This window comes from Budorcas taxicolor, chromosome 10 (assembly GCF_023091745.1).
Source record: "Budorcas taxicolor isolate Tak-1 chromosome 10, Takin1.1, whole genome shotgun sequence".
In the NCBI taxonomy this organism is placed as follows: Eukaryota; Metazoa; Chordata; class Mammalia; order Artiodactyla; family Bovidae; genus Budorcas; species Budorcas taxicolor.
The window spans coordinates 80,437,902-80,451,811 of NC_068919.1; the positions used below are offsets into that span (position 1 = coordinate 80,437,902).

General features: G+C 41.5%; 1 protein-coding gene across 2 annotated transcripts in view; it reads right to left on the reverse strand.

Moving 5' to 3' along the window:
- The window catches only part of MED6 (mediator complex subunit 6), a 38,830-nt gene that overhangs the window by 10,920 nt on the left and 14,000 nt on the right, over window positions 1-13,910 (reverse strand). Inside the window, exons 7-8 of one of the 2 annotated variants that reach the window (XM_052646769.1) lie at window positions 9,076-9,100; window positions 8,488-8,614 (exon numbers count right to left, since the gene is read on the reverse strand). In XM_052646769.1, the coding sequence (XP_052502729.1) occupies window positions 8,488-8,614; window positions 9,076-9,100 (152 nt within the window). Of the gene's footprint in view, window positions 1-8,487; window positions 8,615-9,075; window positions 9,104-13,910 lie in introns of both variants that reach the window. The other variant, XM_052646768.1, reaches the window with a different exon arrangement.

Below are 13,910 nucleotides of genomic sequence, written 5' to 3' on the forward strand. Positions count from 1 at the left end.
ATTCATACAAAGAGATGGGTGGCTCATGCACTAAGAACCTCAAAGCTGCTGAAAGCTTCCAGCAAGTCCATGTAAAAGCCAAAGGTGAGGGATGGGTGTGGTTAGTTATTGCAGACTTCTCAGTATCAGGTGCTTTGTTCTTGAGGCCTGGTCATAGTCAGGTAATGATATTCCTGTAAATCTCTACCAGATGAATGTTATTCTCTGTCCTGACCAGAAAGGGCAAAGTCCCAAGGCACAACTGTCACCCTCCAAGCTTCCAACCCTGGCTAAGAGGAGGCAGATCTCAGTTGGCAGCTCCTTCAGGGCCAGATACCCTGCCCACTTGTCATGCCTGAGGGAGCCAGGCATCCAGCTCAACTGACCCTCAGTCTCCTCAGACCGCCCAAATGGAGAGACCAGGGCCCACAGACTATGACCAAACAGATGGCCACTGCTAACAGGTCGCAGAGACAGGGATGGGGAAGACGTTTACCGCTGCCTCAAGGCCTGGACCAAGGCTAGTGGAGGGCCTTAATGAGGGCTCTGGAGCCCTGCAGGACATAGGGCCCAGTCTTGTTTCCTGGGCCCTCCAGCTCACCTGCTGGCCCAAGGCTTGGGTGAGCTGGAGGCCCTCCAGAAGGCCTGGTTCTGCCTCTTACCTCACACTCCACCTGATGACCACCACACCACCCACCCTTGACTGAATCACTTTCCCCAGTGGTCCCTCACTGAGATACCAGTGGGCAGGGCCCACTGAGAACCCAGAGCAATGGCTGAGCAAGACCTGTTGCCTTTAGTTACAGGGTGCAGAGTAGTGAGGCACAGCAATGGCTGCCTGCTAGGAGCGGTGCTCTTTCTGCTCTGTTGCAGTTACACAATGTATGTGTAGTTTGCTATAGAATAAACTGCAGTAAAACTTTTATTAAAATTTAAAGGGGTGAAAAATTATACTGTATTAAACTATTAGCACTCTGTCTCTCTCTCTCTCTCACACACACACACATACACAAACATATACACACACACCCTATTTACTCTTTACTGCAGGAGTTGAGCAAAAATGCAGTTAACACCCTCTTAGACTTCCTCACAGAAACAGACTTACCTTATATCCCTTTCAGGAACAGCCAGCAGCTGGCTTTAGTAACATTTTATCAGCCCATAGTGGGAACAAGTTACTGAAAATTTTGTTTTGCCTATTTGTTCAGGACCAATACCAAGAAGTGAAACAGGCCTGATCTCTCAATTTCCATAGCCTCTTCTAGTATGCTGACCCCATAAGCTTCTCTCTTCCAAATCAAATTCCCTTCGCCCCAGCGTACCCTTTTGCTGCTGTCTCTTCCCTACAGCTCCTCACGCCTCCCCTCCAAACCGCTTCAGTTGCCTGCTCAGCTCCCTCTTGTTGTCACTCTACTTTTTTTTCCTGTACTTCTCCCTCTGGCCAGCTTCTAGACCCTGGAACCCCAGCCCCAGTTCCTTTTACCGGACCAGCACTGAGGAACCGCCCCTTTTCTCAGGGTCAGGGCGGCAGCCGCCCAACCCAGAAAGCTGGGTTCCCGCCTTGGAAGAGGGTTTGCTTCGGAAGCAGATTTTCATACTCAAGCCTCCACCACCCACCTTCTCAAGACCGCAGAGTTGCGCTGCAGCCCTCCGAAAGGCCGCGCGATGGAAAACTGTGTGGGCCAGGCGCCTGCGACTGCGCCCTCCTGCGGCTCAGGCTGCAGGTGCTCCTGGCCCGCCCACAGCGCAAATCCAGCGCAAAGTGGGGCTTGCCCAACGTCCCCAGTGCACGTGGAGCCTTCGAGGGTGGCTCAGGGTCTGGCCTCCAGCTGCACTGGCGTCATTCGTCTACAGCCTAAGAAGCTCTTGGTTTCCAGACACCTACCGAGAGCAGGGTGGATTCCAAGAAAATTAGCCCTTCATCCAAGATAACTGCTACTATCATGGTTACGTGAAAGGGCTCCCAATTCTCTGGTTGTCCAGCATTGGAGGGCCTTTCGAGGGATGCCACAGATAAATGACCTCACTGACGACATTGGGCCCTGAAGCACTCTACCACATTTGAACACCAGTTGTGTTAGATAAGATAGTAACAAGGGTCCGTTTTCATGAAATGCAGCTTCGAGGAAGAAATAACTATTTCAGAAGCTGGAGTTCAAGGCAGAGAGTTTAAAACTGCCACAATGCCACAAAACTTCCATTCCCCTGGCTGCTGGACTCACTGGCCCTTGAGTGTGCTTATGGTGGTGGACAATTACCGTTTCAATTATTCAAATGTCTCCAAGGCCACAGAAGATATATTAAATGTGCCTAATGTAACAGATCCAATCTGTCTACTGCTATGTCTTCACGTTTCTGTAATTGGGACTGAGATTTGGAACCACAGGAATCTTATTAATGTTGACCTAGACGTGAGTCAACTTCTTGACAGCTTCAAGTCAAGGGAAGTGCTCATCTGTACCCCCGTTTGCCATGTTTCTGGGCATCTGTTTGTGTGCAAGGACTTTTCTAATGTATTTAAGTTGGCTTGAATCTCAGGGATATGCTACCATCACTTTGGGCTAGCCTCAAAGGTAAATCAATTGCTTTCATTCTGCAGTGGTCCTTGTTCAACAAGGGTCATAATCTTGGTATGTCTCATACATAGGAATTCTGTTTATGTGAGAAAACACATTGCATCATGAATGCCTATCATACAAATACCAGTGCTCCTGGCAACTGCTGCTATGGAAGTTACTTTAACCTCATTAATCACAAGGGACTCTGTGTGATGAATACACCAGCTTCTCAAAACATCACCCATCAGAATAATGTCATAACAAGGAAGCGGAAGTTGAAAAAGTATGCTGTGACTGTGGATCAGAATGTTAGTGCAGAAAGCATCCTTGTGTACTTCTTGTAAATTGAAACCTTGGGCAGGCTGCTTTTGGATCTTGCAATGTAAAATGTAAGTTTGCTTCTCTTAGAATGCTCTGTAGAGCACAAGAATGTAACCTTCCTGAGTGGTACAATGTAAGTTCAAGGTGATGCCCTGACAATTTCTATGTGCAGGATGGGATGCCTTGTGGTGACACCATCTACTGTTATCACAAAATGTGTAACAACCACAATAAACAAGGTCAATACATTTTTTATCAAATAGCAAGGAGTGCCCCCCGAGGTGATACAAAACAATTAATGCACAAGGAGATAGTTGAGGCCAATATGGTGTGGAAATTCAACATACAGAAGATGTCTTCCTTCAAATGTTTTGTGTGAAAGAGTAAAGCATGAATATATAAATAATTCCCAATCTAAAGTAACACAATGCCATAATTCAGATAACACTGTTAAAGGTATCAAGCATTAGGAAGCCAGCTCCCACTTCGGGAAAGATACAGTTGATATTGGAGAAGTAAAAGATGGCACCCTGCATGCTCTAGGCAAGGTATATATAAGGAGCTGTGTCAGTTATTCGACCCTCAACTCTGTAAATTAGAGAAATGTCATTAAGAGAGGAGTATGCAATGATGAAAAACATTGCAACTATTGGTTGGAGTATGCTCCTCCCTATTGTGACTTTACAGGCTATGGAGAATGCAAAATAATGAAGCTTGTAGATGACAGAAGAGTACATTTTCATAACTGCAATGTAGAGAAAAACCTCAAACAAGACATAAAAAAGCATTAATAATGGAGGAGAATGACTAAGCTATGTTAAAATTAGAAACACTTCATCATTTTTCAGTTCAGTTCAGTTGCTCAGTCGTGCCCAACTCTTTGCGACCCCATGGACTGTAGCACACCAGGCCTCCCTGTCCATCACCAACTCCCGGAGTTCACCCAAACTCATGTCCATTGAGTCAGTGATGCCATCCAACCATCTCATCCTCTGTCGTCCCATTCTCCTCCTGCCCTCAATCTTTCCCAGCATCATGGTCTTTTCAAATGAATCAGCTCTTCACATCAGGTGGCCAAAGGATTGGAGTTTCAGCTTCAACATCAGTCCTTCCAGTGAACACCCAGGACTGATTTCCTTTAGGATGGACTGGGTGGATCTCCTTGCAGTCCAAGGGACTCTCAAGAGTCTTCTCCAACACCATAGTTCAGAAGCATCAATTCTTTGGCACTCAGCTTTCTTTATAGTCCAACTCTCACATCCATATACATGACCACTGGAAAAACAATAGCCTTGATTCGACAGACCTTTGTTGACAAAGTAATGTCTCTGCTTTTTAATGCTGTCTAGGTTGGTCATAACTTTCCATTAAAAGGAGCAAGCGTCTTTTCATTTCATGGCTGCAATCACCATCTGCAGTGATTTTGGAGCCCCCCAAAATAAAGTCAGCCACTGTTTCCCCATCTATTTGCCATGAAGTAATGGGACCAGATGCCATGATCTGAATGTTGAGCTTTAAGGCAACTTTTTCACTCTCCTCTTTCACCTTCATCAAGAGGCTCTTTAGTTCTTCTTCACTTTCTGCCATAAGGGTGGTGTCATCTGCATATCTGCGGTTACTGATATTTCTCCCGGCTATCTTGATTCCAGTTTGTGCTTCTTCCAGCCCAGGGTTTCTCATGATCATTTAAAGTCACCATTAAAGGGTAAGAAGGCAAGCCACAGTGGACTTACACTCTGGCTTTAAAGATACATTTAAAAACAATACATGTAAGGACACTTGTCCATGCATACAAAGGACTCTTCTGACTCTGGGAGACAAACAGACAAAACATACTTCACAAAAATGGACACACTTCACAAAAAAGAATATTCAAATAGTCAATAGTCACAGGAAAGAATGCTTAATTAAGATCACTAAATCATCAGGAAATACTAATTTCAGCCTCAACAAGATACATATGATGGGTGGTAATGGTGCTGTTCAGTCACCTGGTCATGTTCGACTCTGTGACCCCATGGACTGCTGCAAGCTAGGCCTCCCTGTCCCTCACCATCTCCCAAAGTTGGCTTTTCACACCAAGTGGCCAAAGGGTTAGAGCTTCAGCTTCAGCATCAGTTCTTCCAATGAATATTCAGGCTTGATTTCCTTTAAGATTGCTTGATCTCCTTGCTGTCCAAGGGACTTTCAGAAGAGCCTTCTCCAGCACCACAGTTCAAAAGCATCAATTCTTTGGCGCTCAACCTTCTTTATGGTCCAACTCTCACATACGTACATGACTACAGGAAAAACCATAGTTTCGACTATATGGACCTTTGTCAGCAAAGTGATGTCTCTGCTTTTTAATATGCTGTCTAGGTTTGTCATAGCTTTCCTTCCCAGGAGCAGTGTCTTTTAATTTCATGGTTGCAGTCACCATCTGCAGTGATTTTTGGGGTACCTTTTAATATATACAGAATAAACAGATACGTGTGCGGACATATGTGTATTCATTCATGTCACACACACACACATTTCTTTTCTTTTTTTTGGCTATGCCATGCAACATGCAGGATCTTACTTCCAGAACCAGGGATTGAACCCATGCCCCCTGTAATGGCAGCATGGAGTCTTAAATACCAGGCCACCAGAGATGTCCCAGTATTTATCTATTTCTTAATTCTATCAGCTAGAAAAGCCCAGAAGCCATGGCACCCCAGTAGCAAATGAACACACCTGGCACACAGATCTTGATTTCCAAATATATTCTCTATTAAAAAGAAGGAGGGATCCTTAGAGAAATGGCTAACTCTAGGGTTTTTGAGATGAACTTGGGGTATCTTACTGTGCCAAATCACAAAAGATACTCAAGGAATGACAGGGTTATGTCAAAAGGACCACAGCAATCAGTCTGAACCGGTTCCCACTGGCCCAATCTGGCACAATTTGAGCATCAGTATAAGTTGATGACAGTGAAGAAATAACAACACATTGAACAAATACGATTCCAGGTGTCTATAGTGATATAAACAAGTAAGTACTGGGGGGGAGGGTGCGGGTGCAGCTCTTATTTATAACAGAAAGCCAAGTAATAAACACAGAAAGAAAGAAGAAATTAGAAAACCACCATCTGGCAACCCTAATAGTAATAAATGATTCAGGTAAGAATGATCAATGAAAGCTGCCGGAGGGTAAAATTTTGAGGAATAACATGGTATTTACAGAGCCTCAAACTACTCCCCCACCCCCTACCCCCACCTCATGATACTTAAAATTATGAAAAGAAAAATTCTAACTTTACAGTGGAGTACCTGACAAACACTACCTTTACCAAGTATTCCAAGTTAACATCACCAGCAATGGAACAAATAGACAGCTCATGGCTCCATAAGCATCTTTTCCATGGTATTCCTAACAGAAGTACATGAGGTGAATTTAATTATGAAAACATATCAAACAAACCCAAACTAAGCGACATTCAACAAAATAACTGGCCCAAACTCTTTAAATATCAAGTCATGAAAAACAAGGAAGATTAAAGAACTGTTCCAGATTAAAGCAGCCTAGAGACAAGGCAACTAAATCTAATGTACAATTCAGGATATTCTTTTGCTGACATTCTTGGCACCACTAGCAAGACCTAAAAAAGACCTACAGATTAGATAATGGTATCATACTGGTTTAATTTTGATAACTGTGCCAAGACTACATAAGAGAATGTCCTTGATCTTAGGAAATGTACACTAAAATTCTCGGGGGAAATGGGTATCATGACTGAAGCTGTCTCTCAATTCAGAATAAGAGGTGTATATATGTATTATACATATGCATACACACTCACAGGGCTTCCCTGATGGCTCAGTGGTAAAGAATCCACCTGCCAATGCAGGAGACGCAGGCTTCACCCCTGGGTCTGGAAGATCCCCCGAAGAAGGAAATGGCAACCCAATCCAGTATTCTTGCCTGGAAAATCCCATGGCTGGAGGAGCCTGGTGGGCTACAGTCCATGGGACTACAAAAGAGCTAGTCATGACTGAGCAACTATGCAATAATACACATTCGCACATACACAGACAGAGCGAGCGAGCAGGACTGAGAGACAAGGAGAGAGACAAAGATTGAAGAATAAACAAATGTGAAAAATGTTAATACACGGGGAACTTGGGCAAAAGGTATATATATGGAGAAATTATTTGTACTATTTCTACAATTATTTGTAACTTTTCTATAAGCCTGAAATTGTCAAAATTAAAAAATCTTACACAATTCAGAAAATTAGATATTTCAAATCAAAGATAAGAAATTATTCAACCACTTAAAATAATGAAACACCATTTTTTTGTTACTTTGCACTAAAAATGTGTACAATACTTAGTGTTAGCGAGATTCTGGAGAAGTTAGTATTTTCATATTTTGCTGTTACAGTAGTAACAGCATAACTTTTGAGAAAAACAACCTGACAATATGGACTAACAGCAAAAAAAAAGTACAGATTCTAGTGATTCTACTGCTGGGAGTCTACACTAAGGAAATAAATGCTAAATGTAATCACTGTGTGTGTGTGTGCTAAGTAGTTTCAGTCGTGTCCAACTCTGTGTGACCACATGAACTGCAGCCTGCCAGGCCCCTCTGTTCCTGGGATTCTCCAGGCAAGAATATTGGAATGGGTTGCCGAGTCCTCCTCCAGGAGACTTTCCCGACCTAAGGATCAAACCTGTGTTTCCTGCATCTCACCTGCATTGGCAGGCGGGCTCATTACCACTACCACCACCTGGAAAGCCCCGAAATCACTACAGTCTTATTTAAACAATGCAGACTGGGAAAAGCTTGAGTGCAACACAGGGAGAGTTTAAGAAAACAGAGACAATCATTCACAGGAACTATTCGGTCAATAGACTATAAACAGTCTATAAAAACTAAGTAACCATGGCACAGTGCTTGCAACAGACAAACCACAATAAAGCGAAACAGTATGGAGAGAAAAATTACAAACTATGGTTTTAAAAATATCTACACACAGGAACTTTCCTGGTGGTCCAGTGGTTAAGACTCCATGCTTCCATGCCACACAGTGAAGCCAAAAAAAAAAAAAGAATCTATACATAGAAAAAGAAGACAAGGAAAATTCACACATTGCTACGGTATTTGTGGGACAGTGGTTTCGATGAATAAGGTTGTTTTCCCTTTATCTTTCACATTTCCCTTTATTTTCACAGTATTAACTTTACTATTTTAATACTGAGGAATATGCAACTAAGAATAGAAAATCAGCTTAGTTACTACTTTAACAAAAATCCTTTGTGTTTGCAAAATGTACCTTGAAATATTTCAGAAGGAAAATGGGGGGGGGGGGGAGTCAAGATACAGTAATTTATGCAAACACCTTTATTTTGTTTTTAAACATATATAGCAGTAAACATGTGAGACAGGAAGCTCCTTAAGTCCAGAAGGGAAAAGGTTACAAAAGATACATTAAAAATATTTAGGTTGAAAGCATGAGCATCTTTAACATTCTTTCTTAAAGAATAAGCACATTCTATACAAATGATTGTGACAAAGAATTTCAAAGTTCAAGAGCCTGTCACAGTAATGAGGTAAACCGTGGACAAGAGCAGTCTTGCTAGCTTCTCTCTTCGCCAATACTCACTGAAGTCTCATTCGTTTTTCAGGTGGGCCTTTAGTGCCCACTGTCTGTTGCACATTCTTTGCGGTCTCCTTCTCCTCAGATTTTACAGTCTCTGGTAGAGGCTCTGCCTCTTTCTTTGTCTGATCCACTAGACATCAAAAGCAGGTATTTTTTGGAGGGGATGGTGGGTGGAGGGATGAGACCAGTTTAGACAATGGTTAACATGAATGGTTCAGACTCTCAAATTCATTTAAACTACTTATCCCAAGTTCTAGATTTAGCTGTTTCATCAGGCAGATGTTTAAGAACCAATTCATTTTACCTGCTAAAACCCAAAACCTGGTAATACAAGCAAATTATGATACAACCTCAGATCACCTCCACTTTTCCACACATCCTCAATACCTATTCATCCCACTCTAATTCCTCTTTTAAATACTACTATAATTGCCACAAAAGCACCATCTTTTGGCCATTCGGCAAAGCAAAATAAAGGTTAGGAGTAACAAATTACCATTAGAAAGTCTAAAAGGACAAAATGACCATTCATCTCACATGTTGTAGTTATTATTATTTCAAGTTTAATAAGAATTATCAGATGAACCATACCTGGGACAGGCTTTTCTCCAGACTTCTGCTGTAATTTTAAGAAAGAATAGGGGAGGGAGGTGGAGGAAAAGGAGAAAAAAAACAGGGAACGTTAGCAAAGCTTTCTTCTTCTTGACTTCATAATTTTCATTAAAATTATACTTGGATGCAAATTATATTATAAATGACTTCATGAAGAAGAACTACTATCCATGTACCATAAAAAGTAAACTTATTTTCTACTTCTTATCCCCCAGTTCCAAAAAGACACAAATGTAAAACTAGAACAAAAGAATCAAAGGTTTTAAAAAGAGAAAAACCTTGAACATCAACAAAGTCCTTTGTGTCTGCACTGAGGCTACAATATTTTAAAAAAGTAGCTAAGGAGAATCCAATGAGAGGGAATAATGAAGCTTTTCAAAACTCCATAGACTTACTTGCTTAGGGGAAACAAGCAGAATGAAATCTGGATGACTGATTTTTAAAGTTGGCAGGTATTGGAAGTAAAGAAATAGAGGTATTTTTCTCTGAATATGAGACTTCTGTTGAGTGAGGGCACTATTAGAAATCAAACTGCAGGAAAAAATGACGGGGGCACTAGGAGTCAGGAACAAGATCAGATCCTTCATTCAGCACGGCAATTCTTTTACTTGAGTGGGCCCTGTCGTCTCTGGGATCTCACTACCCAATTTAAATGCTTTAAATCATTTTCCTCCTCCCCCGCTCCTTCTTCATCCTCAAGGCTCACAACCTACCCTTCACCATCAGCCAAGGAAGGTGTGAACATCCCAAACTCTCTCCCTTCTACCTACCTTCAAACTTATAATACTTTTACATGCAGACATACATACATGAAAAATACTTCTCTATACTTCCCTGTCATCTCAGAATAAAAGTGTTCTTTAGAACACTTAATGCCTCTATTTCGGAGAAGGCAATGGCACCCCACTCCAGTACTCTTGCCTGGAAAATCCCATGGGCGGAGGAGCCTGGTAGGCTGCAGTCCATGGGGTCACTAAGAGTCGGACACGACTGAGTGACTTCACTTTCACTTTTCACTTTCATGCATTGGAGAAGGAAATGGCAACCCACTCCAGTGTTCTTGCCTGGAGAATCCCAGGGACAGGGGAGCCTGGTGGGCTGCCATCTATGGGGTCGCACAGAGTCGGACACGACTGAAATGACTTGGCAGTTGGCAATACCTCTGTTTGTTTTCTGAATTTCCTTCTGAATTTACATGCCCTCCCTAAGCTTTCTTTTCTATTCCTACGAATAAAGGCTTCAAAATTTTCTGTTATCACATGCTCCAGAGTCAGGCTGTCCACTGCCTACCAATCCACTCCAACTACAAGTTCTGGGAACCACTACACTTAATAAGCCCAAAACTGAATTCCCCATTATTACCCACTGTACAGAAAAGGTTGTTAACACAGAAGGCCTGAGGCTTCGATCCTTAAAAGGGCAACTTGCAAGGTTGGCCTTTGATGGTATCTGGAAGCTTGGATTTCAGGAGGGTTCCCACCATTTCCTAACTGATAACGGCAGTTAATTATGCCTAGACTGTATTTACAACGCTGTTTTCGCTTCCTTCAAAGAGTGTGGTGGAATTTTGGTATGTGCTAGATGCGTGGGTGCTAAGTCCCTTCAGTTGTGTCCAACTCTGAGCCACTCTATGAATTATAGTCTGCCAGGCTCCTCTGCCCACGGGATCCTCCAGGTATGAATACTGGAGTGGGTTGCCAGGCCCTTCTCCAGGGTATCTTCCCAACCCAGGGACTGAACCCACATCTCACGTCTCATGCATTCACAGGCAGGTTCTTTACCACTAGTGCCACCCGAGAAGCCCACATGTTAGGTAAAAGGCGCCTGAAAAACCTCCCGAAACCTGGGCACCAAGTCTCTAACAGACTTCCTAGGGCAGAAATATCACAAACACATTGCTGCATTTTCACTGTTTAAACAAAAGAGTATATCCCGTATGACTCTTGGGTTATGGGTTTAAAATAGTGACTGAACACTGGACTATAGAGTTAACAATAAACTCCTCTGTAGAGCATATAAAGTTCTTCTAAATATGACTTTAATCCAATTTTTAAGTCTCATATTTCACCACTCTTTCCTTCATAAAACATGTAAAAGTAATCAAACTTCAGAGTATTTTCTGGTTCTTTTTTTTTACAACTACACTGCAGTATAACTGACATGCAAAAACATGGCACATATTTGATATACACAACTTGGTGAGTCTGGACATATACATATACTGTGATACCATCATCACAATCAAGGTAATAAATATATCCATCACCTCCAAAAGATTCCTTTTGCTCCTTGTTTGGAGTGTGTGTTTGTGTGCATGCACTGAAGAACACTCAACATGAGATCCACCCTCTTAGCAAGTTTTTAAATGCACAACACCATATTGTCAACTATAAGCAGTATGTTATACAGCCTATCTCTACAACTTATTCATCTTTATAGAGCTGTAACTACATCCTTTTTACAATTCCTTATTTTCCTCTTCCTTCATCCTCTGGAAACCACTATAATGTTTTCTGCACCTGTAAGTCTGACTATTGAATACTTTGGATACCTTATATATGGGAAACCATACAGTATTCATCCTTCGGTGACTGACTTATCTCACTTGGCACAATTATCTCCCAGGTTCATCCATGATATCACAAATAGTACAATTTCCTTCTTTTTCTAAGACTGAATAATATTTAACTGTATGTCTATCCCACAGTTTTTTTTTTTTGGAAGTTAATTTAAGAGTTTATTATGATTTATAAGTCTCATTTTAAAAACATCAGTCCATCAAACAATGTAGAAATAAGTATGCAAAAAGTCTGCAAAACAAAAGGTACTTTAAACATGTTTAAGCAGAGAAGTTATCTGAAGTTCTGGATTTTCAGTCACTTAATTATTTGCATTATTATGCAATAAGTGAAGTCGCTCAGTCATGTCTGACTCTTTGCGACCCCATGGACTGTAGCCTACCAGGCTCCTTCGTCCATGGGATTTTCCAGGCAAGAGTACTGGAGTGGGTTGCCATTGCCTTCTCCAGGGGATCTTCCCAACCCAGGTCTCGAACCCGGGTCTCCTGCATTGCAGGCAGATGCTTCCAAATAATCCTTAACTTCAATTGGGGTAAGCCTCCTAAATCCAGCTTCGTTGCAGATTCCAACTTCTATATTATCTTCTGTCATCTGCCCTTCAAAGCTTTCCTTTAGGGTTAATATGACTGTATGAATGGCATCTTCAAGTTCCAGATCTTCATTGTATCTTTTCTCAAGGAAAGTTTTCCCATTCACATAGTTCTTTCCCATTGCTGTGGCTTTCCAGACAAAGTAAGCTCCAAATGGATCCGACTGAAATAAATATGGCCATCCCTCATTCCAACCAGATAAGTAAAGTAACTCCAAATGGGTGAACACCACCTGACTGGGTGTATTCCTGCATCACGGAAGCTACTCTCTGGACCAGCTGAGCTGTGGGAATGGGTTCTTGGTAAACAAAATAGTACTATGGAGCTAGTTTTCAAGCTCTGTGCACAAGTATCCTGTAATCTGGGCCCATGCCACTATACACCAAACCTATATGCCTGGTGATAGTTCCACTTTGTGGACACTTCACTCATCATACAGAATGGATTTCTGTTTCTCCTCAGTTGCCAAGACCATGCCATTTGCAGCTTTAATTCCCACTGAAGGAGCTCCTCCAGCTATAGCAGCCAAAGCATAATCTATTTGGACAAGTTTACCAGACAGGCTGAATGTTGTCAGTAAAAAGCTGTAACCACGCTCTGCCATCTTTACCCAAAGGCCTTATCCCAGTTTCTTTATCCATTCATCTGTTGATGGACATTATGGCTGCTTCCAGATTTTGGCTATTGTGAATAATGCTAAAATATTCACAATAACTACAAATGTGGGAGTACAGATAACTCAGATTTCAAATTATATTACAAAGCCACAGAAACCAAAACAGTATGGTATTGAAATAAAAACAGATACAGAGCAATGGAACAAAATAGAGAGCCCAGAAATAAACCCATGTTTATATGGTCAATTTACACCACACACAAAAATTAACTCAAATGGATTAAAGACTTGAATGTAAGACCTGAAATCATAAAACTCCCGAAAGAATAGACAGTAAGTTCCTTGACATTAGTCTTGGTGATGACTTTTTGGGTATGACACCAAAAGCAAACAATAACAAGTGGGACTATATACATCAAACCAAAGAGCTTCTGCACAGCAAAGTGAATCAATAACAAAATGAAAACGCAATCTACAAAATGGAAGGAAATATTTGCAAATCTCGTATCTGATAATAAGTTAATATCCAAAATATATAAAGAACTCATACAAGTTAACAGCATAAAACAAACAACTCAGTTAAAAACTGGGCAGAGGACCTGAATAGGTATTTTTCCAAAAAGACACACAGATGGCCAACAGATACATGAAAGGTGCTCAACATCACTAATCATCCAACACAGCACTGTGAAGCAATGACACTCCAATTAAAAAAAGAAAAAAAGACAACTGGTGAGAATATTTTTAAAAAAAAAGGAGGGGAGGAACACTCGTGCACTAGTGGTGGAAATCTAGTATAGCTACTATAGAAAACTGTTTGGAAGTTCCCCTAAAAATTAATAACAGGACCATCATATGACCCAGCAATCCCATTTCTGGGTATATATTCAAAGGGAATAAACACAAGTTCTTGAACTGATACCTGCATTTCCACGTTCACTGAAGCATTATTCACAAAAGTTAAGATACAGAAAACCACCTATACATCTGTCAACAGAAAGGATAAAGATGTGATGTGTGTGTGTGTGA